At 40.7% G+C, this 27,253-nt stretch overlaps 1 protein-coding gene across 1 annotated transcript in view; it reads left to right on the top strand.

Annotated features, from left to right (window-relative positions):
- The window catches only part of LOC122539383 (atrial natriuretic peptide receptor 1), a 60,844-nt gene that overhangs the window by 15,481 nt on the left and 18,110 nt on the right, over positions 1–27,253 (top strand). Inside the window, exons 4-18 of the mRNA XM_043674169.2 lie at positions 598–721; positions 2,304–2,408; positions 3,764–3,866; positions 6,187–6,326; positions 6,442–6,514; positions 7,811–7,949; positions 12,392–12,478; positions 15,044–15,187; positions 16,374–16,495; positions 16,888–17,026; positions 17,265–17,313; positions 18,364–18,468; positions 18,589–18,708; positions 20,661–20,754; positions 21,715–21,802. Of these exons, the coding sequence (XP_043530104.2) occupies positions 598–721; positions 2,304–2,408; positions 3,764–3,866; positions 6,187–6,326; positions 6,442–6,514; positions 7,811–7,949; positions 12,392–12,478; positions 15,044–15,187; positions 16,374–16,495; positions 16,888–17,026; positions 17,265–17,313; positions 18,364–18,468; positions 18,589–18,708; positions 20,661–20,754; positions 21,715–21,802 (1,632 nt within the window). The remainder of the gene's footprint in view (positions 1–597; positions 722–2,303; positions 2,409–3,763; positions 3,867–6,186; positions 6,327–6,441; positions 6,515–7,810; positions 7,950–12,391; positions 12,479–15,043; positions 15,188–16,373; positions 16,496–16,887; positions 17,027–17,264; positions 17,314–18,363; positions 18,469–18,588; positions 18,709–20,660; positions 20,755–21,714; positions 21,803–27,253) is intronic.

Raw genomic sequence — 27,253 nt, 5'->3', positions numbered from 1 at the left:
ATTCTACCTTATCTGAGAACTGTAAAGGAGTGCTTATGGGATTAGATTACTTACAGTGTGGAAACAGGCCCTTCGGCCCAACAAGTCCACACCACCCCGCCGAAGCGCAACCCACCCATACCCCTACATTTACCCCTTACCTAACACTACGGGAAATTTAGCATGGCCAATTCACCTGACCTGCACATCTTTGGACTTTGGGAGGAAACCGGAGCACCCGGAGGAAACCCACGCAGACACGGGGAGAACGTGCAAACTCCACACAGTCAGTCGCCTGAGGCGGGAATTGAACCCGGGTCTCTGGCGCTGTGAGGCAGCAGTACTAACCACTGTGCCACCGTGCCGCCCACTAAATTAATACAATTGTATTTTTGTCACGTGTTCTGAAATCCTTAAGCCTGTGTTTTATGTTAATGGTTTAGTTTATTCAATTCTTTCTTCATTTATTTTGCAAATTAAAATTTTGCTTAGTTTGTTATTAAAGCTGAATGTGAAGCATCATGTAATTGTGCTTTAGTGAAAGGCCACCCAGTTAAACTTAGAAAATATCTGCCTATCTTCTGTAATAACATCATTCGCCTATTTTGTCAATTCTAGCAACCCAACAGAAGCCAAAGCTTTCTGTGAGGAGAAGGATTGTCCCTTGAACTGGAAGAATGCCAATGAAGACAACTGCTGTGTGCACCATGCCAACATCCACTCCTGCCCACTCAATTTTATGGTGAGTGATCACAGCCTGCCCACTCTGGGTATGAATGTGTGAGATAAAAATTATTATAAACACAGGCAATGCTGGAGAAACTCAGCAAATCGGAGAGCATCTGTGCGGAGAGAACCAGAGTTAATGTCATGAGTCTTATGTGTCTCCTCTTCAGCTTTATCTACAAGTTGCCGCTTGTGTCTTGGTAATACAAAACTTAAGAGTAGCTGAAAAAGGGACATGCTGCCAAAGCTTTTCATTTTATATTCATCACAACAGACACAAGAATGCCACATTTCAAAGGGAAGAACAATTCATACTGCAAGAGAAAAGAGCATTGGTTGGCAAGTTGACTCTAATGGTCAAGTTGTTACCACGCAATTAGTACCCTTTTCTTGTGCAGTTTATGCCTTTATGGTCATAAAGCTTTGACAATATGTACCTGATTTCACACAATGATTTAAACTATCACTTCCCTCTCTTTGTACTGAATACAGTGCTTGCCAAACTTCCCCTTACTGTGACTCCATTTGAATATTGTTACTCATCAGTGAGACCTGGAGTGAGTAGATGAGGTTCAACGCAGAGAAGTGTGAGGTGATGCAATCTGGTTGAAAAAATTTTGAAACAAAATAGAAAATAAGAGGTATAATTCCAAATGGGGTGCAGTTTCAGAGGGCCCTGGATGTGCTTTGTATGTGCACAGATCATTGAAGGTGGCAGGACAAATGGAGAGAGCAGTTTGTAGAGCATACAGTGTCCTCAGTTTTATCAGTAGGGGTGAGGATGTGCTTTTACACTTGTTAGATCCAAATTGGAATATTGTGCACAGTTGTAGGCACCACATTATAAGAAAGATGTGAATGCATTGGAGACAATGCAGAAGCAATTTACAAGAATGGTTCCAGTAACGAGAAACTTCAGCTATGAAAAACTGAAGCAGTGGAACTTTTCTCCTTGGAGCGAAGAAGGCTGGGAGGATATTTGATAGAGGTTTAAAGAACCAAAAGTGGACTGGTTGGAGATAGGGAGAAGCTGTTCCTGCTCTTAAAAAAAACAAGAGCAGAGAAAACAAAGCGAGGGTGATGTGAGAAAAAAACATTTTTACTTAGCAAGTGGTTGGGGTATGGAATGCACTGCCTGGAAGGATGATGGAGATACATTAAACTGAGTCTTCAAGAGGGCATTTGATAATTATTTGGATAGGAATAGTATACAAGTGTACAGGAAAAGAGCAGGAAACCAGCAATAGGTGATGATGCTCATGATGCGTCACTGCATGCACAATGTGTTGAATGGTTACCTTATCACTGATGAGCTGCTGCATGCACAATGCGCTGAATTACCTTATCTGGTAATAATGCTGAGGAAGTGGGGACTTGTCTGTTCAAACAGAAGGGCAGCTGTTATAACTCAGAGCCATTGCTGCTTTGGAGCATAGGATGCCAAATTTTCAGCCTCCATCCCCAGTTATGGTCCCAACCCACCACTTTTTTTAAACCCTGGTGGAGTCAATAGATTACAGACCACTCTGTATATTCATGCTGATTGAATCAAATAAGTGTTTGGTGCTGAAGCTTAATGTTTTTGTTCTTCAATGAAGGTGAAAGGAGGAATTTGTGGACCATGGATCCCTGATGATGGTCAGATAGTTACCCACACCATATCTACAGCAGGGAAAATGAGCCAAATCAATTGGACTGCCAAGGTAACTCAGAAGCATCTGAAAGTATGAACAGTGAAGACATGAATAGAACTTCTGGCCTTATGGAAGATGCAGAGGAAATTTGCCATAATGATATCAAGGATGAGATACTTCATTGTTGCAAACAGACTGGAGATAATGGGATCAGAGTCATAGAGTCAGAGAGATGTACAGCACAGAATCAGTCCCTTCAGTTCAACGTGTCCACGTTGACCAGATATCCCAACCTAATTTAGTCCCATTTGCCAGCACCCCAGCCATATTTCACAAAACCCTTCCTATTCATGTACCCATCCAGATGTGTTTTAAATGCTGCAATTGTACCAGCCTCCACCAATTCCTCTGGCAGCTCATTCCATCCATGCACCACTCTCTGCATGAAAAAGTTGCCCCTTAGGTCCCTTTTACATCTTTCCCTTCTTACCCTAAACCTATGCCCTCTAGTTCTGGACTCCCCAACCCAGGGAAAATACTTTGTCTATTTACCCTAACCGTGCCTCTCATGATCTTAAAAACCTCTATAAGATCACCCCTCAGCCTCTGAAGCTCCAGGGAAAACAGCCTCAGCCTATTCAGCCTCTCCCTATAGCTCAAATCCTATAATCCTGGCAACATCCTTGTAAATCCTTTCTGAACCCTTTCAAGTTTCATAATATCCTTCTGATCTTCTCATTAGAGCCGTGAAGGTTAAGGGGAGATATAACTGAGGTCTTCAGCATCATGATGTGCTGTGATAGACTAAAGAAGGAGATTTATTTCCTCACTTATGATGATCAGTAACTAAAGGAATAAAGATTAAAGACATTTAATGCAAGGATCAGAGGTGAGGTAATTTTTTTTTTTTGCTCAGTTTCTTCTTTGGGCTGATTCAAAGGGAACCTTTTTCAGGGCACATGGGAAGGTGTATGGAGATTAGGGCCAATTTAGGACAGGGTGATAGACTGAATGATCTCCCTCTGTGCTGTATCATCTTCTGATCCCATGGTCCATCCGGCCCATCATACATTGTGCTTATACTTTGTTGCATAATCTGCAGGCTATTTGAAACAATATGATATCTTGGGAATGACAAATGGTCTCTCAAAATCAGGGAATAAGGGGAGCAAATTGGAAAGTGGAGTCAACATTTGCGCATTCAGGACATTGGCAATAATATTACTATTCAAGCTTATCTTCTCTCATTTTCTGGTTAAGTTCTTCTCTTAATTGTTACTCCTTGAAAGAGAATATAATTTTATGTGGCTGACAGCATTGGGACAACCCAGATATTTTAGAAACTACATAATTTTTAAATGTATAGCTTAGTATACTGGTTTAAGACTGCACTGATTTTAATTTCTCGTGCTTTCTGAATGTAGGTGGTCCTTGTCCATCTTGGTGTAACTTCCCTAATAGCTCACATCAAGGTTGGTCGAATGCAAGCTGCATTGGAGGCTAAAACCATGGTACTACCTGCAAAAGGTAATTTGGTCTAAAACCACTATCACTGCAAGAGGTGATACTAATAAAAGAGCCATGCAAATTTTTATTTGGAATAATTTTACAGGGTGAAGTCATCATAATAGGTCACCCCCTTTTGCTTGCAAACTGCAGGGGTTGAGATTCAGGTTTATAGGTCTAAGTCAAATCTGATTTTGGGTTTGCACAGCTTTAAGACCCCACTGAATCAAGGAAGAACTGCACTTTTGAGGTGCCACCTTTAGGAGGCATTTTTGAAAACAAAGCTTTGTCTCTCCTTTCAAGTGGGCATGAATATCTCATGTTACTATTTCAAAGAACAGTCCCAGCCAATGCGTATCCTTCAGCCAGCTTCATGGGAAGAATAGACGATTTGCACTGTTCTTTTTGGATGTTGCTTTGTAAAATTAGCTCCTGCCTTTTCCTACATTCCAATAGTAACTACACTTCTGAATGCATTTCATTGATGGTAGAACATTTCAAGACACTCTTGAGTTTGAGAAACACGCAATATCTTTCAAGCGTCTACAGTCTTTGTGACTATGGTTCTCCGATGAGCCACTTTGATTCCAAAAAAAATTGTGCAGATCCTTCCCATTGAAATTGTGAGCAGACTACACACTTAATGATTTTCTAGCTTTATAATAAATCATGAATAGCCAAATGTGTCAAAATTGTGAACAAGGTCTATAATTATCATTTGGAAACTTGGATCTTTAGAGTAGAAACAGGTGGGTTTTGGTTTTAGTTCTGCGAAGGTGACTATTCTCTAAAAAGGCTAAAAGATGATTTGAAAAATTGACCTGAATAATAATTTCCAAGAAAGCATATGACTTAGTGTCTGGTCGGATAACCATATAGTTTATTGATCAAATGTTTGCAATGTTGAGTTTATATCATCATAGCACCAGAGTAGTTTGTATTTGTAGGATCACAATTAGGTCAAGAGTTTGTACAACTTCTTGGCTGTTGAAACAGAAAAGGACTCCAAGCCATGTGAACTGGAAAGAAATCACAAACTGCTTCAGCACTCCAAGGAGAAAAACTGGGAAGATTCGGTTTAGCAACAAATTACAGAGCTAAGATTGGAGTGGTGTTTCTCTGATATTCAGTATTTGTAAATGATATTGCTGGGGTTGCTATCTAAATCATGACCTTGTATTGACTAATATATGAACATAAATTGATTTGTTTATTTTTCTGTTGTGTAACAAACCTGTGTTCTTTTCATAAAGAATTTTGGCAGTTTTGTGTGAATATGTTCAGTGAGTGCATTGAGTATAGAAGTTGGGATTTCGTGTAGCGACTGCACAAGACATTAGGTCGGCCATTTTTGGAATACTCCATTCAATTGTGCTCTCCCTGCTGTAGGATAGATGTTGTGAAACCTGCAAGTTTCAGAAAAGATTTACAAGGATGTTGCCAGCATTGGTGAGTTTAGCAATAGGGAGAGGCTGAAGAAGCTGGGGCTATTTTCCCTGGAGTGTCGTAGGCTGAGGGATGACCTTACAGAGGTTTATAAATTCATGAGGGGCATGGATAGGGTAAATAGATACAGCCTTTTCCCTGGGATGGGTGAGTCCAAAACTAGAGGGCATAGGTTTACGGTGAGAAGGGAAAGATTTAAAACAAACCTAAAGGGACAACATTTTTCGTGTAAAGGGTGGTGGGTGTATAAAATGAGCTGCCAGAGGAAGTGGTGGAGGCTGATACAATTACAACATTTAAAAGACATCTGGAGGTGTATATGAATAGGAAGGGTTTAGAGAGATATGGGCCAAATACTTGCAAATGGGACTAAATTTATTTAGGATATTTGGTTGGCATGGACGAGTTGGACCAAAGGGTCTGTTTCCCCATGCTGTACATCTCTATGATCCTATCTAACCATTGTGGTAACCAGGTACAAAACATTAAACTTATAATTCTTCAAGCCAGGCTTTACTCTGAGATCTGAGTTGTCAAGTATGAACAAGAGCTGGAATATGCATTAAAAAATAATTGCAATAAATTCAATTGGGAATTAAAGAGAAGCTGCTTTATCCAAAACGGGGAGAATATGATAAGAATGTTGCGGAGGATTGCACAGTTATGTTTAAGGGGAAGCATGATAAACATGTTTAGGGAGAAAAGGATAAAAATACATTCTATAATGTTATGATGAAAAGGAGTGGCAGGACATTTGTTGAACCATAAACGGCAGCATTTATTAGTTGGACAAAATGACTTATTTCTCTTGTAAATTATCTGTAATGTTTTTCTATTGATGCGCACTGTGAGATGTAACAATGCACTAATAACATCTTCCTATTCTTGTGTTGAGTGTGTGGAGATGATAACTGTGATAAGGATGAAACATGCTCCACGTGTCCAGCTGATTGTGGTGACTGCACCTCCACCATCAAAATTGCCATCAGTTTGCCCATCTCGTTGGCATGCGTCGGCTTCATCCTCACGGGTGTGGTAGGTCATCTTCTCGTCCCACTCATGTTTGTCTATTCCTTTTCATAAAGCAAAATACTTCAATACTGGATCTTCATTGATTGCCATAGTTACTCATCTTTTTTTGTTATCTCAGTGGTTTCAGTATCAGAAGCAAAAGATGTTGTGGGATGAAAGCTGGATCATTGACTTCAATCAAATTAAGCAAGGTTTGTTGTTGCTGTGGAGTTGCTAGCTGTGGATACAGGCTCGATCAATTAATTAGTAGATTCATTTGTGTTAGTTGCATTTATGCTTGAATTGGCTATGCTAGTTGCACAGATTATATGCTCCATTCAATGTAGGAAGGTATGGATATGTCGATTGTTGTTTGTAGCCTTAGATTGATTGCTGTCTCATTGTCCTGCAGTGATTCCATTTTTATATTGCAGAGCACACATTGTTTTTCTCTGAATAAATCTGATGATTAGCCAGTCGTAAAACTTAAAATAACATTTTCTTTGCACAAGTAAAGCTGCCAGTCAAATGTGCTGTGTAAATAATTCCACAGGATGCTCTGTTTGAAATAAATTTGAATCCCCATGATTTAGCCCCCAGATGGTTTCTGTAATTTTCTCCAGCCCCAGAAGCCTCTTACTGCTGACTTCTTCCACGTCATTTCACCTTGGTGTTTTCAGCTGCCTCAGCCCTAAGAAATCCTTCCCGAAACCTCATCATCTGGCAGCTTCTCTCTCGTTCTTTAATATCTGTCTCTTTGATTAAACTTTTCTTTTTCCCTCATGTTATCTCCTCAATTTGTCTTGGTGTCAGACTTTGTGTGATGATCCTCTGAAGTGCCTTGGGATGTTCCACTATATTAAAGATGCTGTATAAATGCAAACCATTGTAAACCTTTGCAGGACTAAACTAAGCAACACTTCTATAAGGTAAAGCATATAGTCCTGTCAGCTGTCGTTCAGCTCTGAGCCGGAAGTTACCGGTTCCAATCCCGTTGGAAGGAGCTGAGTACGTAATCTAGGCTGATACCCCTGTGCTGTTAAATTGGAGGAGATGCATGTTGGTTGGGATGATAAACTAAGTCTTGCTGACCTCTCTGATGAGTGTAAAGTACGTCACAGCAGAATTGCGAGAAAGAGCACAGGAAATATCCCTGATGTCCTAGTCAACAGCTATCCTATTACCAACACCTAAACAGATAGTTTTATTTAATTGCTGTTTGTGGGAGCTTCATCTGCAAACATGGGACACCTTGTTTCCTATATTACAAAACTGACCACACTTGGAATACTTGATTGGCTGTAAAGAACTTTGGAATATATTGAAGTCATGAAAGGTGCTACATAAATGCACGTTTCTTGTGTTTTTCTTTACAACAGACACTGGCCAATTACATAGTTACTTGATTAAACAAAGTTCTGCTCAGCAGGATAAAATTGAGTATCTATAAGTTTTGTGTCCAATGCAAACCAATCTTTTTGATGTGACATTTCTGAACTCTCCTGCAGATCATACCATGATGGGCAGCTTGGGTAGTGTTCCCAATGGAGCCAGTGATTCCAATGCCAGCTGTATCACCACAATGAGCTCTTGTACAGGACCACTCACTGCATCCAGAAAACAGCACTTTACACAGACAGGCTTATTGTAAGTGAAATATACTAATCCATTGCAAGTACTGTCCACATTTTTCCTTATGGAGGGATATACACACAATAGAAGTAGTTCAGGGAACATTCACTAGGCCGATTCCTGGGATAAGGGACTTGTGCTAAGATTAAATATTGAGCAACTTTGCCCTATACGCATGGGAGTATAGAAGAATGAGAGATGATATCCTTAAAACATCTAAGATTGTGAAGGGGTGTTGGTAGTATTTACCAAGTTGATGCATGTACTTCACCTAACTGGGTGGGAGGAGATCTAAGACTGGGGGAGGGGCACAGTTTCAAACTAAATGGTATCCCATTTAAATTGGAACGGAGGAGAAATTCCTTCTATTAGAAGGCCTTTAAGTGTCTGGACCTCTCTTGTCCAGTGGGCAGTGGAAATTGAGTCACTGAATGTATGCAAGGCTGAGGTAGACAAAGTTTTGATAGATAAAGGATCAAAGGCTATGGGGACATGCAAGTATTTCAGATAGGGCCACAGTCAGGTCAGTCATCAACCTATTGAGTGGTAAAGGAGTTCAATGGGCCAAATGGTCCCTATATCTGATACTTATTCTTGCTATTTTTGTAAAAACCAAAAGAACTGTGGATGCTGTAAATTCGGAACAAAATTGGACATTGCTGGTCAACAGGTCTGGCAGCATCTGTAAAGAGAAATAAGAGTAACCGTTCCTTCCTCGGAATTTATGGTTGCTAGGAAAATGTCAGTTTATATGCAGAGATAGGGTGGGGGAGGGAGGTAAGGAGCAAATGATGGGTGGACATAGAGCCCAAAGAGAGAGAACAGTTGGACAAAAAATGCAGTGGATAATGATCTGACTAGGAGGGTAAATAGCTATTAATGGGACTGTTAGTGGATAACGATGGTCTGCATGTAATAGTCAACTATGTGAGAATTCGGCCTTGTGTGGGGGTTGGAGTAAGGACATGGAGAGCTCAAGCCCTAAAGTTATTGAACTCAATATTTAGTCTGGAAGTTTGAAGGATCCCCAAGTGGAAAATGAGGTGCTGTTCTTCCAGCTTGCCACAGTACTTTGGAATGTGATGACCACCATGAAAGGTGCCACAGAAATGCAAATCTTTGGTTTGAATTCTACTGTTAACAATAAAGCAAAACAGCTCACAGCTAATCCTAAAGGAAGCCTTGCAGAGAGATTGAGTAATATTGGTTGTAATAACTTGAACTCTCTTACTAGATAGGAAATGGAGCACAGTTTAATGGAGATTCTCAATGTGTAACTAATGGTATAATCACACAATCCAAGCAGCCAATCCAATTAAAGCATTCTCACAGACAGTCCAGCAGGAATTTAAAAAGCTAGTAATCAAGCCATTGTTAAATAAAATTTATATAGTATAAAATAAATATTGGGGTGTACACCTGAAGGTAAGTTAGAGGTTGAATTTTTATTTTAGAAATATTTGTGTTAAAAATCTATTAATTAATCTTCTTGAAGATATTTAACAACATTCAACAGACTTTTCAGGGCCGGAGAAGTCATTCATTAGTTTGAGACAATCCAATATGAGTGGCTTGCTGTTGAGCACAGGTCATCAGTCACTCATTATCTTTTTTGTCACAACATCTTAGATCAGTGTGTATTGATTTGCCCCTTCTCTCTTTGAAAGACCGTTAGGTGAAGTTCCCTTTGTATTTTTAGGTGTGACAATTTGTGGGTCTCTGTCTCACCAAACTGCCACTTAATTTGCATCCACAGCCATTTTGGGCTGTATCAATCCTCTTTTTAAAAAATTCTGAAATAAAAATTAAAACTATCCAAAGTCCTTTGAGATCTGGCCTGTGGTCAGGACATTTTATGGGATTTTTATCTACAAGCTGCCAGTAGAGCATGGGAAATTCTCACAAATCAATGAATGAATGCCAATTGCTGTCTCTGTAAAGTAGTTTGGGGACTGAGTTGTCACCACACAGTATGTCGAGAAGCATTGAAGGACAAACACAACATTAGGGATCTTTTGTTTATTTATGCTTTCACTAAATCCTGATTCAAAGCAATGAAAGTTAATACTGACAGTTCATCATCAAAAACCTTGTAAGTATCACACCTTTCTTTCTCGTGCATCAGACAATTGTATAGTAACCGCATTGACAGATAACGCTCTACTACCCCAATGGTGAATCGGGTGTGTACAGACATATTCACATTTAAATAAAATGCACATCATAGAGATATTCGTCTGTCTAATCTGGTGTCTGTGTATTGCACAAACTTTCTCCCACTGTGACTCCTAAGATAGGTTGGAGAAACTGGAATTGTTTCCCCTGGAATAAAAGAGATTTGATGGGAGGTTTACAAGGTTATGACAGGTTAAGGCAAAATAGACAAAGAAAAGTTGATCCTATGAGCTAATGGGGGGCACAAGTTGATAGCTTTGGATAAGAGATATGAGGGAATGTTGGGAAGAATTTGTTTTATATACAGGAAGTGATGATAACCATTTTGGTGAGCAATTGACTCCTTCTTACCAGCAGCAGCTCAACCCCATAACTGCTGTCAGCACAGTGGGGCGGCATGGTGGCACAGTGGTTAGCACTGCTGCCTCACAGCACCAGCGACCCAGGTTCAATACCACCTCTGGCAACTGTCTGTGTTGAATTTACACATTCTCCCTGTGTCTGCGTGGGTTTCCTTCGGATGCTCCGGTTTCCTCCCACAGTCCAAAAAAAATGTGCGGGTTAGGTGAATTGGCCATTCTAAATTGCCCCTAGTATTAGGTGAAGGGGTAAATGTAGGGGAATGGTTCTGGGTAGGTTGGTCTTCGGAGGGTCGGTGTGGACTTGTTGGGCTGAAGGGCCTTTTCCACACTGTAAGTAATCTAATCTAATCTTAAAAAAAAACCTTTGCTTGGCTGTAGCTGGAGAAGAAGGGAGCTTTGGATATGTGCTTTCAAAGTCAAGTGAGTGAGGTCCAGGGCTCAATGAGGGCAGTTGACACTGTTGCCAATGGGGTAGTCATCACAGTTGTGCAGAGTGACCAGATGTCCCAGATATTCCAAATCCTTCACTATATTTGGCATTTAGCCCAGGTCCTGGGTCAAGCCTTTCTGGGATATACCTTTTCCTAGTTTGCTCTGTCTCTGCAAGCTTCATGTCTGCTCACACACCCTGGCACTTCACGGGTTTGGGTCTAGGATTGTACAGAAGGTGTCTACGGCATGAGGTCTGAAGCACAGCAGACCCATGTACAAGTCAAAGATTGACTTTGCCCCTCCTCACCCATCCTCTTCTGTGTCCACCACCACCATCCCCTCCCCCAACCAAGCACCCTGTAATCTGGTATCCCAGAGTTAACTACCCTGCAGCCTCGGGGCACTGCGTGGGACATGAGCACCCACCCCAGAAGTGGCAGAAAAGGAACCTGCCAAGCTTTGTCCCAGCAGAGTCAGGAAGAGGCCATCATTTGGCGCCTTAACTGGCTCAGTAAGGTTCCTGATCAACAGTTTATGCGCCAACTTTCACACCACCTGGAAAAAGGTATGGCAGTGGGAGGGCATGGGGCCTTATTTTAACTCTCCATCCTGCTGTCATTCTGACCTCTCTGTCCTCGGTCTCCTGTCATGTTTTGGTGAAATTCAGCATTCAATCAAGGAACAGCACCTCCTATTTTGATGAGTCTACAAGGCTATGTCAAAATGTTGAACTCACCAATTTCAGAACAGAACCTGTACATCCATTTGTGTGTGTGTGTGTGTGTGTGTGTGTGTGTGTGTGTGTGTGTGTGTGTGTGTGTGTGTGTGTGTGTGTGTGTGTGTGTGTGTGTGTGTGTGTAAGGCAGTTGTTTCTGATAATGCTGAAATGCCACCTTCCTGACACCTATCTTTTGTTTCATTAATTGCCGCATAGTTACCTAAGTTGCAATGCATTGTCATCTCCTTTGTCAATTTATCTCTCTTATTTGCTTCCCTTCTCCTCTTTCCTCTTATTTTAGTCTGTGTATTTGTTTAGTTCATTCACAGGATGAGGGCATCGCTCGCTAGGCCAACATGTATTGCCATCTGGACAATTAGGGATGGGCAATACTGTTATATCTTTTGACTTGTTGCAGTTGTGAGGGAAGATCATTGACCTGAATCTTTAACTCTGCTTCTGTCTGTGTAAAAAACATGTAAGTTGTTGTATGGTACAGCATGACTTTGATACAACAACAGGGATTTATATAACACCTGCGGACAGTTCAGCTACAGCATTTGTAGACTTTCACCCTTACACACCTAGAACCACCCCCCACCATCCAATTCCTTCCTTTGTTCTTCATCTCCCATCTTAAGTGTTACAATAAATAGATGTCCCAATGTGAATCTATTTGGTTCAATTGTTGAACTTTAATCATTTATAACATTAGTTCTTAACAATGAAATGTGAAGCCCACTGCTATTAACCCTTTTTTGTCATTGCAGTGATGGGCGGACTGTTGCCATTAAGAAAATAAAGAAGAGAACTTTTGCCCTTTCTAAAGCCATTCGCAAAGAAGTGAAACTCATCCGGTGAGTCACAACCCATAAGCAATATCTTTGTTTAACTCTGTGGTCTCCAACATGACAGACTGGTTAGCAAGATTGCATCACATGGAATATAGGGAGAACTCGCCATTTGGATGTAGAACTGGCTCCAAAGGTAAAAGACAGAGGGTGGTGGAGCGCTGCTTTTCAGACTGAAGGCCTGTGACCAGTGGTGTGCCACAAGGATCGGTACTGGGTCCACTACTTTTTGTCATTTATATAAATGATTCAGATGTGAACATAGGAGGTATAGTTAGTAAGTTTGCTGATGACCCCAAAATTGGAGGTGTAGTGGAAGCAGAGAAAGTTACCTCAGAGTACAATGAGATCTTGATCAGATGGGCCAATGGGCTGAGGACAAACAGAAATTTAGATCAATGCGAGGTGCTATATTTTGAATGGACAAATCAGAGCAAGATTATACACTTAATGGTAAGGTCCTGGGCATTGTTGCTGGACAAAGACACCTTGGAGTGCAGGTTCATAGTTCCTTGAAAATGAAATCTCAGTTAGATAGTATAGTGAAGAAGCCATTTGGCATACTTTCCTTTATTGGTCAGACCACTGAGAGAAGGAGATGGGAGATCATGTTGTGGCCACTTTTGGAATATTGTGTGCAATTCTGGTCCCCCTCCTATAGGAAGGATGTTGTGAAACTTGAAAGGGTTCAGAAAAGATTTACAATGATATTGCCAGGGTTGGAGGTTTGAACCGTAGGGAGAGGCTGAATAGGCTGGGGCTGTATTCCATGGGGCATCAGAAGCTGAGGGATGACTCCCTAGAGGTTTATAAAATTGTGAGGGGAATGGATAGGATAAATAGACAAGGTCTTTTCCCAGGGATGGGGCAGTCCAGAACTAGAGTGCATAGATTTATGGTGAGAGCGGAAAGATATAAAAGGGACTTTTTCATGCTGAGGATGGTGCATGTATGGAATTAGCTGCCAGAGGAAGTGGTGGAGGCTGATAAAATTACAACATTTGAAAGGAATTTGGTTGGGTTTATGAATAGAATGGGTTTAGAGGGATTTGGGCCAAGTGCTGGCAAATGAGGCCTATAATAATCTAGGATATTTGGTTGACATGGACGAGTTGGACCGAAGGGTCTGTTTCCGTGCTGTACATCTCTATGACTGTATATAGTTTGCAGTTGACTGGTTGATGACAGAGTGTCAGAGATTTGATCTCACAGCCTATCTGTGCATCCTTACTAAATGCACAACGATTGTCGTTGTATGACTTCCACTTCGGGAAGCCATGTGGCAAAAGAAAAATGCTTATGCTTTGTCAGCTTATTGCAATATGTTTCTGTTTGGTCAAGATGGAATATCATTGCAGGGTAAAGGATATTTTGTGGTGGGAACACAAAAAAAATGAATGAAATCTATTCTAGGAATTGACATGTGAAGGCAGCACATTACAGAACTAGAAACATAGAAGGCTATTCAGCTCATTATGTCCACACGGAGGGCAATTCAGCTTCTCCCACTCCTCCGCCCACTCTCTGCAGACCTGCAGTTTATTTCAGCTGCTTATCCAATAGGCCTATCCAGGATGAAGAAAAGTTTTGGGGGAAGGATGCTGCACCCCACTCCATAACTGAGCAACAGAAGCTGATAAGGAGCCCTGAAACACATCATGAGCATGAAGGTGACCTCCTATGCCCAAAATAAAAAGCAGCCAGCAACATTCTGGATGTCCCAGTGTTGCAGATCCAGAAGCTGAATTACAATGTGACCTGCAGCAGAGTGATATACCACAAACCACAAGGTGAAGCAATAATGATGAAAACCCTTCATGATGAAAGTTTCCGACCTGAAACACGGACTCCCCTACTCCTCTGATGATGCTTGACCTGCTGCGCTTTATCCAGCTCCACACTTTATCGAGTCATCCAAAAGGGAACCAAGCATATTCAAATTCTAGGAGAAAGTGAGGAATACAGATGCTGGAGACCAGAGTTGAAAAATGTGGTGCTGGAAAAACACAGCAGGCCAGGCAGCATCCGAGAAGCAGGAGAATTGATGTTTCGGGCATAAGCCCTTCTTCAGGAATTCAGCACCACATTTTTCAACTCATATTCAAATTCTACCCCGAATGATAAAATGGATTTCTGTTCACAACTATAAATGATAAGAGTATTTGCATTGTATGACACCAAAGTATATCCATTAGGGAATAAGGCAATTGGGTACAACATAATGCAAAAATGCATCGTAATTTCCCTTGACAGTTTGCTTCATACAAGGAAAGTTGATGATCTGAGGCTGTTTTGAAAGCTCCACTGTCATATATTACTAAATTGCTAGCAAAAGGATGCTCAACAAATGCTCAGCAAATACTCAAGTACATAGAAATACATATACATCTACCCACTATTATGATCTTCAGCCCAGAAGAAGCATAATTGGATAAATAAAAGTTGCAAATTGCTTACACTGAAGCATCAGTTCGCGTTTACCATCTTCCAGCAAGCCATGCATACAGTGTTAGCCAGGAGATTAAGGGTGTTGTGAACTAGATAATCTATACATATGTTTGAATTTGACAGTGAACTTGATCATCCAAATCTCTGCAAATTTATCGGAGGATGTCTTGAAGTTCCAAATGTAGCGATAATAACAGAGTACTGCCCCAAAGGAAGCCTGAATGATGTCCTTCTCAATGAAGACATCCCATTAAACTGGGGTTTCAGGTAAGAGTTTAGAGTAAGCATTCCACTTCTAATCCCACTCTCAACCCCAATCCCAATCATCTCTTAGTTATTAAATTACTCCCTTGTCTTTGACGCAAGAATGAAAATCAACCTCCTCATGCTTGGCTGTTTCATCAGAGGATGGATTCCACATAAATCGACTATGGTTCTTACTGTTGTTTGCGCACACTCGCATGCTCTCTCAATCTCTCTCTCTCTCACACGCACACACGCGCATACACACACGCATGCGCATCACTCTCATTCATAGCTAGACATGCACATGCATACCCACAAAATCACATGATCAAACATATGCACGCAAAACTCTTGCACAAACTGAAGCATCCCTTGACCTGGAAACAGTACCAACAGAAAGAAAGTTCACATCAGAAGCTGACGCACACAATGAACGCTATAGTCTCAAAGGAAATATAAGAACTAGATGGTTCAGTTCCAAAGAAGAGTAGGGAGGATCTTCTCTTTTTGGACCTGGGCCAAATCAGATTGATGGATTGCAAAATAAATAACACAGACTAAGGAGAAGCTGTACACTCGATTGGGTGAATATCATGTCAAATAAGGTACAAAGAATGAAAAGGAGGGAAATAATAAACTATTAAAGGTAAGATTAGAAAAGTACAATTTGAACCTTTTAAATTTGTTTTTAAATCTCCAGCCACAATTAAAATATAAAGGAAAAGCTCCCACACTTAATTGTTAAATCCTCAGTGCCAAGAGATTCTTTGGACATAATTAACACGTCATGGGTGATTAAAGCATACTTGGACCTGAATGGACAATGTTTGAACTCCCTATGAATTTAATCCATATCTACCATGCAAACTTCACCAGTCGGATGTCAAAGGTGAGGCGGATGACGCTATACTGTTGCCAGAATTTGCTCACCGTTTTCACATGAAAATGAAAAGTACAATAGCCTCCTCTTTGCTTTGACAATAAAACTAGGCCAAAATTGCCAATAAAACAATAAACATTTGCCAATGTGTTGGGCCAAATGGCCTATTTCCACATTGTACGGATTCTCTGATTCTATGATTCAAATGCTGTGCCACGATTTGAGCTTAATGTTGAAGATCTAATGGAACATTAAATGATACACCACAAGAATGAAATACTATTGTATGTGACAAACTTTGGCTAACTCTTTATGATTTCACCCCAGATTTTCCTTTGCCACTGACATTGCCAGAGGGATGGCTTATCTTCACCAGCGTAAAATCTACCATAGCAGATTAAAATCCACCAATGCAGTGATTGATGACCGTTGGGTTTGCAAGCTTACAGGTAAGCAACGACATTATTTAAAGGCAGCAAACAGTCACCCAATCAATGTCTGAACCCTTACAATATTTTAATACTCTCATGGTAGAATTGTATATCACAGAAGGAGACCATTCAGCCAATTTGTGTCTGTGTGAGTTCTTTGAAAGAGAGTCCATTAGTCACATTCACTACAACCTTTTCCCTAATGAATCCAATATGTTTCATTATCAATGTTTATCAGTTCCCCTTCACAAGTTATTACTGAATCTGTGTCCACTGCCATTTCATTCAGGGCATTCCAGATCAAAACAACCCGTTCTGTAAAACATTCGTATCATCTTCCTTCTGGGTTTATTTTAAATTGCCTTAAATCAGTCTCCTGCAGCCATAAGGTGTCCTGCATTTCCCCCCAGATTTCTGCTTGGCAATTTACAGAAAGGAGGACGTTGCGGATCCGCCTGCAATATACCAACAGAAGTTGATTGAAACATACTTACCACCTGAGGCCCAGATGCCAAACTTCGAACCAACCTTTGCTGCAGATGTGTACAGGTAACTAGGAGAAAAGAATTGGCTTTTCTTTTAAGCAGTAGCTCTGTGGCATTAGTAAGACTGTTGTATGTTCACGTTCCACTACGCAGACTTGTGCACAAAAACCTGTTGTGGAGGGAGTGGGTTAATGGAGCGGGGCATGAGTGAAAGGAATGAGGATTAGGGTCATTACAGCTTTGTATTAGTGGCTGTTCTTTCTGGAATTTCCTGTTAAAGGACGATTTTATCATTCTTACAGCTATGGCATCATTCTGCTAGAAATTGCAACCAGAAGTGACCTTGTACTGGTAAGTTTCACTAATAACATGAGGCAGAATCTGGTTCTATCCTTTGATTGAGATCCTAAGATATCCTGTATTGTAATTGTATTTCTATTTAGAACAGAAGGGCATTCAGCCTCTAGAGCCTATTGTTCAGTACATGGCTGATCTTTACGTACCGTCTGTTGTTACTAAGTTCAATCTTGGGGTTTATTTTGTAACCCAACACATTGACTTATGCAGTATGAATACCACCAGCATTATATCTCACAATACAGAGCTATTTTGCTTGTCTCTCTTCAACAGTGTCTGGTTGAGAATGGCCGAAGAAAGATTGCACTTTCCCTATCACATGTAAAATATGTTCAGACCTTTTATTTTTAGCTAAACAGATTTATTCAGAAAGGGTGGTACAAGCAGAGTCAATGCAAAGTGGGATAGACATCTGAAGAAAAAATATTTGCAAGGGTATGGGGAAAGTACACATTGAGTAGGGCTATTTGCTATTTTAGCTCTACCACAAAGGGCCAACATTGACACAATGGGTCAAATGGCTCCCTTTGTCCTCTATCATTCTCTGTTTCATTGAGTCACCCCACATTTGCTTAGGAACTTGAATGCGATCCATAACAGACCACATAGAATCAGAATTGGTTTTGCTCCTTGTTGCCGTAATTAACTCTTCTATAAAGGAATCTGGTGTCATATTTTAAATCGAATCTCCATTCTTTATTTGCTGAGGTGCGACTTTAAAGCACAAACATCCTCCACAAATGACCAGATGCAACAAAAAGCATCAATAGGATTTCAACAAATTCTCTGATGTGAGTGGGTTAGGCAATCCCTTGGGGAAAGTTGGACACATTAGTGGGAGGAGAAATGTTTTTTTTTGTGTAGATGCATAGAATCATACAATACAGAAGAGAGCTTTGGCCCATTGAGCTTGTACCACCATGTGTTGATGTTTAACGTTGGCATGGAAACAAGTTTCAAATTGAGATAATTGTGAGTTGGCTTTTCATCAAAAGTGACTGTTCTGTGAGATTTTTTCACACACATCCTTGCACTGCTCCTTAGAAGGAAGATGCAAATTCTACTGAATATAGCCGGTGCCTTCCTTTACCAGAATTGATAAGTGGAAAATCAGAAAATGCCTGTCCTTGCCCTGCTGAATATGTCATGGTAAGAAAACCAATACAAACAAAACAGGAAAGCTCTGAGTTCAAACAAAAATTATGGAATGACTTTGAGAATAGAATGGATTTTTTTATTTTTACTAATCGCTTCTTTTTTGCTCCACAGCTGATTAGGAAATGCCAGCTGAAGAATCCAACCAATCGGCCTACATTTGAACAGATAAAGAAGTACCTGCACAAAATTAACCCCAATAAAGTCAGCCCTGTAGACATGATGATGACCCTGGTATTAATCAAGAATTGGAATTTGAGTTTTTCGTTTAAAACAGTGTAAACACGATATATACAAGTGCCACTGCCTTCCCACTTGTGGCATCATAATTGAAAGTACAGTACTTTTTCAATTACATAAAATTTGCAATAACAAATCAGGCCATTTGGTCAAATTGGTGTATGCTGGGTTTCAAGCTCCACATTGGTGTCCTCCATCCCTCTTCACCTCATTCTGTTCTTCTATTTCTTTCTCCCTCATGTTCTTAGCTAGTATCCCCTCAAATATACCCAACAACTCCCCGTGTCTGCGTGGGTTTCCTCCGGGTGCTCCGGTTTCCTCCCACAATCCAAAAATGTGCAGGTTAGGTGAATTGGCCATGCTAAATTGCCGGTAGTGTTAGGTGAAGGGGTAAATATAGGGAAATGGGTCCGGGTGTGTTGCGTTTCGGCGGGTCGGTATGGACTTATTGGGCCGAAGGGCCTGTTTCCACACTGTAAGTAATCTAATCTAAAAACTTGCCACAACCACTCTCTTGTGTGGTGGCAAGTTTTACATTTTCACCAATCCCTGGGTGAAGACGTTTTTCTGAGATTCCTTAATGGCTTTAAGGTAATCTGTTACCTTGTCTTTTTGTTAGTTTAATATTGCACCATAATTGCAAACTTCTCTTCAAGACAAGATAAGATCAGTCTAGCCAAAACATGCTATGTTGCAACTTGACAAATTGACCAAGAATTGCATCTAAGCATCATGGAAGAACAGACTCAAGGAGTTGGCATCATTCGCTCCAGAACAAATCAACAAGAGATTTAGTGGGGTGTTCACAATTAGGAAGAGTTTAAATAGTAGAGAAAGGGAAACTATCATCTGGGAGAAGGATGAAAGCCATGGAATACAAGTTGACAGGGGAGCCCCCAGCAAGAAAAAGCATTTTTACATAGACCGTAATAGCCTGGAACATGCTGTTTCAAAGGATGATGGAAGCAGATTCAGTAGTAACTTTGTAAAGGCAATTGGACAAGTACTAGAAAGTAATAAAAATTGCAGGCCTATGGGGAAATGAACATGGGAATGGGACTAATTGGTTTCTACTTCCAAAGGGCACCGATACAATAAGCTGAATAGCGCCACCTTTGCTACTAGTTTCTGTGGACCTGGTTATTGATCTGCTTCTTCTTGGGTAATGTGCAGTCGCATTCTCCTTCTTCCATTTTTGAAGCACATCAAAAATACATGCATGAAACAATTAAAGCCCTTGACTATTGACTGACCATCTTCAATCAAATCTTAGCCATTGGAATTGCACTTGTAAGTTGTGAACGTTTGCTCTCATGGACAAAACAAAAATTGCTCTTCATTTTCCGGCTTAATTTCCCGAGAGAGGAGAGTCACAGGAGAGCAAACTCTCTCTTGCAATAATGGCTCCTTTTGGAGGGTGTTCCAAAAATAAGGCATATAGAGCCTCAAGCATACTGTAGGAACAAGGTCTTAGTACAGGTTGGTGGACCCTTAAGCATTGGGTGCACAGGGTTGTGTTGGTTGATTAGGTTCTTTGCTAGTAAGTGCAGAGGGCTACAGCAAGGGTCTGTGTCCTTAGTGGCAAGGTCTCCAGTCCCAAGTGGCTGTGGACATTCTGACAGTAAGAGTGTGGGCCTCTGGCCTTCCAGTGGACAATAGATGTGGTCCTTCCCAATAAGTAGGCAGGGCTTCTTCAGGCCAACAACAGTGTCTGTGGTGTGGCAGTAAATGGTTCTATTTATGGTTGTCATCTTGGCACTGCCACATTCAATGATATCAAAATAGACACAGTTCCAAATTTAGAACAAAGTAGAAGTCACCACACCTGAGCCAGAATCCAGGTTAGAAATGTATATCTCTTGCAGTCATGAAAGATAGAAGTTGGAACTCATTATGGTTTTGTTAAATTGTTGGCTGGATCATAATTGATTTACGTCTATGTTAAGATGGAGAAATACAGCAAGCACCTGGAAACCCTGGTTGCTGAAAGAACACAAGACTTGGTTCACGAGAAACAGAAAACAGATCGTTTACTTTACAGTAAGTCCTGAGGGTGCAACACTTTCTCAAAATTCCAATCACATTCCAACTGTTTAATAGAACAATGATTAATTGTGATTTCATAATCAAAAACCTGCATGTTATGTATTGCTCTGGATAAAACTGATGGAAAGGCAAGCCTGGGATGTAGTGTCACATGTATTAGATAATGGGTTAAGTGGACAAGTAATGGTAATTAAACCAGTCTTCTGGCAGAAGCAATCATGAGTTGAATCATGACTTGGTCAAGGGGTGTCATGTGTCCACTGTCCATGGAGCATGCCCAGAGATTTTGGTGACTGATGAAAGTCTGGGGTAACAAACAGTGAGTTAGAATTGCCAGTTTACTCCTCTGACTTTCAATTTAGGAATTGTCACCATCTTGTTTCTATTTCTCTAATGGGAGCAAGGTAAATTGCATATTAATGAGGTGATCTGACATAATAATGAGGATGTTAATGCATTCAGTTAGGCCTATCGCTATACTCGCTAGGGAAAATCTTGCCCCTATGTTCAATACTTTGGAAAATGAAGCTTTTTGCTCTCACTGCCAATCTCTCAATTCTACCATCTTTCTTATTGTCCATTTTGTTCTGGAGCCGGCCACCCCATTGTTATAAGCTGAGTCAAAATGGGTCAAAATGGTAATCTCCATCTCATATGTGAGTCATGTATCATCAAGGCCTATTGAGTGGAGTGTAGTACTATGACAGAGTGAAATATACAACCTGTTTCCTTACATTCTGCATGTCAACTTGTACAATGTGTGTAAAAATCTACCCATATCTTAAGATTTGAGTGATGATTGGAAGACACCATGCTAAATTCTTTTAAATTAAGAGAATTTGTGCTTGGCCAGTCAATTACTATCCCCTGACCATATTTAGACCAACGCAAGAAGAGAACATGACTGTTTGCATTTATGTTTTGTCTATTCTTAAGATATTGTCTGTCTTTTAGGTATGCTGCCAAAACAAGTAGCTGATGACCTAAGGCAAGGAATCACTGCTCAAGCTCAGAACTATGCTAGTGCAACAATATTCTTCAGGCAAGTACAACAGGAACTTTTATTAATGAACACCTTTCAATGAAATAACATCGCCCAAGGCACTTCACAGGAGCTTTTCTTTTTATATTAAGGCATCAAACCATGTAAGGTGATACTAGTGAAGGTGGCCAAAAACTTGGTCAAAGAGATGGGTGTTAAATATCTTAAAGGAGAACTTTGAGAGAGGCAGACAATATAAGGGGGAAATTCCAGATGTTAGGGCCCAGGCAGCTGAAAGTACAGTCATCATCACTGGAGTGATTAAAATTTGAAATCAGAATTGGATGTGCAGGAATATCATTAGGAGTTTCTCGGAGCTTGTGACATATGAGGACTGAATGCAAGCTGTTAACATTGACAGAAATGTGGTGGAGCAGGACTTCACTACAGCTACCTTTTACCAACTGTCAGTCATAAATTCTGACACAATAATAATATTACAATGCAGCACTCATGTTTATCTAAACCTAAACTCCATCGGCCACTCCTTGACCCATTGGTCTGTCTGATCAAGATTCCATTGTACTCTGAGGTAAACTACTTTGCTGTTCATTACATTTCAAGAATATTGGTATAGTAAACCCTTTGCTTCAGATCTTCCTGTAACATGATTCTTTGCACAATTTGCTAAGCTCATGAGCTATTCACATTTTTTACCTTTCCCACTCATCATGTCTCACCAAATTCCAACAATGTTCTCAACTCACTCAGAGAATATGTAGGACATTATATGTTCCCTTATTGTCTTCTGTGAATGCAAACACACTGGCAGAGGGGATTGGCAGCTTCTCTCAATGGCTAACACTGGGCTTTGACACTTACAATGACCTGGATGCAATAGCAGTGAAGACCAATCAAGGAAAAACAGATTCAAAAGACACTCTTGTGGCACCTGGTCCATAATAACCCTGTGAAGAAGAAGAGAATAAATTCTACATTGCACAATAGGAAACAGGTGAAAGTATCAGCTTAGTAAAATGAAGCACTTTCAACTCCTGTGAAGGACCTCTGAGCGGTAACAGCCACTGCTACTGCAAAGATGAGAGAACCATTTCACACCTTCTCCAGGAATGGATCTGGTAGATGAAAACAGGAATAAGACACATACTGAAGATGAGGACAAAGAATCGATTATTTCTGTATGATCTCAAGGAGAAGAAGTTCTCTTTTCTGTAGGGAATGAGATTACTGCTGCACCCTTTTTTTTTTAAATCTTGAAGCTGCTCCTCTGCAGACAATGACACTTTGGGAATTCCAGCAAAAAAACAGAATGTTCCATCAACAAAAGAATAAACTTGAAGATTCAAAGAAATTAGACAATTGTGCAACTGCAAGAGAATTGGTATCTATAAGTAGTGTTCTGATCTGCAGACTTGAATGTCTAACATTAGCATCTGGAATTATCTCTACAAGAGGTACGTTAGTTACAGGAAGGGAGCTGGGGTCAATACTTCAGATACTTCTGTTCTGTGGTCAACACTTCCACATGATTGCACTTAAGATGTGGTTAGCATTTGGATAGTCATCTAGTGCAGTGTGTTCATTTGCTGTGATTGAACCATTTCTAGTATGTGGTTCCCTGTCTGTAGTTTGACAGTGCTATGTGATTCCTTAAACTGGGATTTTAGTTCATCAATCTCTGTTAGCTAGTTAACCTTCTTCAGCTCTTGCTTAACTTTAATATTTTCAAGATCCATTGACATTCAGCTTCAAGCTTATCTAAGTTGGAAGCTCTGTAGTTTGAACGTGTATTTCTCGTTTGGAAATATAACTTGAGTATTCCCATGAGTTGTTGATGTGTTTCAGTCACAGACTCCAGCATACCATTTATATGTATTGCAAGTTCAGAAGTTATTAATATTAGTTTGATCTAATTTGGATTTAAACATCTCATTCTGTCTGGATTATATTTCACTGGCTGCTTGCAGTTTTTGGGCTAGCTCCTGGTGTGCTGTTTCAGAGGTTTAAATTTGCTCTGATTCTACCAAGCTCATCTTGATGTTTTTTACTTATTGTTGGAGTTTCTTCTCGCATATAGTTGAATCCTGCAGATAAAGCTGAGGTACTGCCCACACTACCTGAACCTTCAGTGCTCTTGAGTCTATCTCAAGGCTCTCAGCCATCCTACATGCAAGACTGAATATTGCTTTCTCAATCCAGAGTTTAAAACTTCTCAGATTCTATGACTGCCTTTCTGCCTGTAGAAGCATTATAGGCTTCACTGATTTTTGGAAGGAAATATCAAAACATAGAAATCAGGAGCAGGAATAGGAATGTGAACATAGGGTGTACAATTAGTAAGTTTGCAGATGATAACAAAATTGGTGGTGTAGTAAACAGCAAAGCAGTTTACCTCCAGAGTACAATGGGATCTCGATCAGATGGGCCAAGGAATGGCGGATGGAGTTTAGGTTTGGATAAATGTGACATGCTACAGTTTGGAACAGCAAATTAGGGCAGGACTTATACACTTAATGGTAGGTTCCTGGGGAGTACTGCCAAACAAAGAAACCTTGAGGTGCAGGTTCATAGTTCCTTGAAAGTGGAGTCGCAGGTTGATAAGATAGTGAAGAAGGCGTTTGGTAAGCTTGACTTTATTGGTCAGTGCATTGTGTATAGGAGTTGGGAGGTCATGTTGCTGCTGTATAAGACATTGGTTAGGCCACTTTTAGAAAACTGTGTGCAAATCTGGTCTCCTTCCTATTGGAAGGATAGTGTGAAACTTGAAAGGCTTCAGAAAAGATTTACAAAGAAGTTGCCAGGATTGGAGTGTTTGAGCTATGGGGAGAGGCTGAATAGGCTGGGGTTATTGTCCCTGGAGCGTCAGATGCTGAGGGTGACCTTATAGAGGTTTATAAAATCATGAGGAGCATGCATAGGGTAAATAGACAAGGTCTTTTCCCTGGGGTGGGGTAGTCCAGAACTGGAGGGCATAGGTTTAGGGTGAGAGGGGAAAGATATAAAAGGGACCTAAGGGACAACTTTTTCATGCAGAAGGTGTTGCGTGTATGGAATGAGCTGTCAGCGGAAGTTGTGGAGGCCGGTACAATTACAACATTTAACAGGCATCTGGATGGACAAATGAATAGGAAGAGTTTCGAGGTATATGGGACAAATGCTGGCAAATGGCACTAGATTTAGATAGGCTATCTTGTCGGCATGGACAAGTTGCACTAAAGGGTCTGTTTCTGTGCTGTCCATCTCTGATTATTTGGCCTTTCACGCCTGCTCCGCCATTCAATATTCATTTTTATTGATCTATTTTAAGATTCTCTTCAGCTGCAGTCACTTTAAGTATTACAGCTTCTACAATATGGATCCGTTCATTGTACATACAAGATTGGCAGAGCCCTCTATGTTCAGTCTAATTTACTATAGATATTCAGTGGGCTATTCCATCTCCAGCAGTGTTTTATATGAACCATGGCAACTGAGATTCAGGACTTTGGTCTCTCTCTCTCTCTCTCTCTCTCTCTCTTTCTCTGTCGTGGCCAGATCTTCTTCACAGGAAGTAATTTCATTGACTGTTCATAGTTGCTGCTGTTGCATGACATTGACTTCAGTATAGTATAAGCAAACAAGTCAGGGGGTAAAAATCCTCTATTCCTGATGAAGGGCTTTTGCCCGAAACGTCGATTTTCCTTCTCCTCGGATGCTGCCTGAACTGCTGTGCTTTTCCAGCACCACTCTAATCTACAAGCAGACAAGTCAACCTCATCATTACCTTTCCCAACAAAAAAAAACTATCTCCTTAAAAGGGAAAACACACTTTCAACACCATTGTCATCAAAGGCTATATAAAGTTGACCTAGGACCACTTGTTCTAATAAAACATTGCCCTCACTGTTAGCTTCATTCTCTTCCACTCTTTTCTGAAAAAGCAAAGTCTAAAATGTTGTCTTCCAGCCGGCCACTTTCATCCTTGATGGGTCTTTTTTCGCAGCCTCTAGCATTTCCTTCAAGAGAAATGAAAGATCTTCCAATGTCCTGGGCATGGAACCTCTTCAGTGGATATTATTCATGATGCACAGAGTTAACTTCAGTTTCTCCAGCAACTGCTAAACACAGAAGATTCAAACCCACACAAGCATCTTTGCTTAATAGAGAAGAATGGTGATTAGGAATGCTAAATAAAGTATTGGTGATCTCTACTGTACTGAAACACAGGTTGAAATCGGCCTCCCACACTATTTTTAGTATCTCCCCACCCTGAAGTTGAGTGGAGGATAATCAGAGAAATGCAGGCTTCAACACAACACAGAATCTGAAATGATTTGGAGATGCCAGTGTTGGACTGGGTTGGCTATAAATTCTGTGCCTTACAATTGTGTCCTCCACAACCACCTGATGAAGGAGCAGTGCTCCGAAAGCTAGTGCTTCCAATTAAACCTGTTGGACGATAACCTGGTGCTGTGTGATTTTTAACAGAATCTGAAAGAACGACTTAATTACTCCAGAGTACAATTTAAACTAGGTGTCCTGCCATTAACCATGATACTCCACATGGGGTCTGGTCCAAAAGAATCTAATTTTTCAATCTTCTGTATTTCTTGGACAGCTGTGGACTGGATGGTCCTCTTCCCCACCCCCAGTTGTTGCCTGATTTACTGGGCTGGCCTTGAAGTCCTGTAACTGCCCTCCATTGTTGCTAGACTTCTTTTCAGGTCTTTTGTTCTGTGACTCAGTTGCTCGGCTAGCATTGTCGTCCTTCACCACCATCCACTCTCTGCTGCTACTGGTCTTCTCTTCAAACTTTTTTTTTTGCTACCTGCCACCATTTTTTTGAGCATGCTCACTGCTTGTCAGCATTAGAAATATCATTAGGAGCTCGGGACTTATGAAGTTGGAACACAAACCTAGTGCAACCATTAAGTGCCTAAAAATAAATACATAAGCATGGTAGAGCAGGATTAGGGTTAGCACAAGTGCTTTCTCCCAACAAGTCTCATCATGACATCTGACATTATGATGGCATAGCTCCCTATGCACATTCTCAGTTGCTATTGTCAGACTGATGGTACAGTTAATAGTTCTCTTTGTTTTAGAGCTGGGGAAATCTCTGGGATAGCGATTTGTTAAGAGGCATTTGCAAGCAAAACATTGCTTGAATGAGTTCAGTGAGCACAAGGTGATGGGTAAATGGGACTTGGTATGTGCAAGGACGTGGACAAGAGGGTTTGGATGACTGCAGGTTTACAGAGTATAGGAATATGGGAAGCCAGCCAAGCATGCATTGAATTTGTTGGATTGCTCAGACCTGTACATTTCTTCAGTTTTCTTGACCATCCCAACATATAAACTGTGCATCAAGGATTTTGACCACACAACAGCTAAAAAGGCCAGAGTATTGTAAAGTGAGAGGCCTTCTATTAAAAGAACCAGTTTGTATCGAGCAGTCTTGAATAGCAAAGTGTCAGCAAGTTATTACAGAACTATGGCTTCAGCCCGAGT

The sequence above is a fragment of the Chiloscyllium plagiosum genome, unplaced genomic scaffold, assembly GCF_037043375.1.
Source record: "Chiloscyllium plagiosum isolate Xiang-an unplaced genomic scaffold, Cpla_swu_hap1 HiC_scaffold_2, whole genome shotgun sequence".
Classification (NCBI taxonomy): Eukaryota; Metazoa; Chordata; class Chondrichthyes; order Orectolobiformes; family Hemiscylliidae; genus Chiloscyllium; species Chiloscyllium plagiosum.
This window is presented reverse-complemented; position numbering and strand designations above follow the sequence as displayed.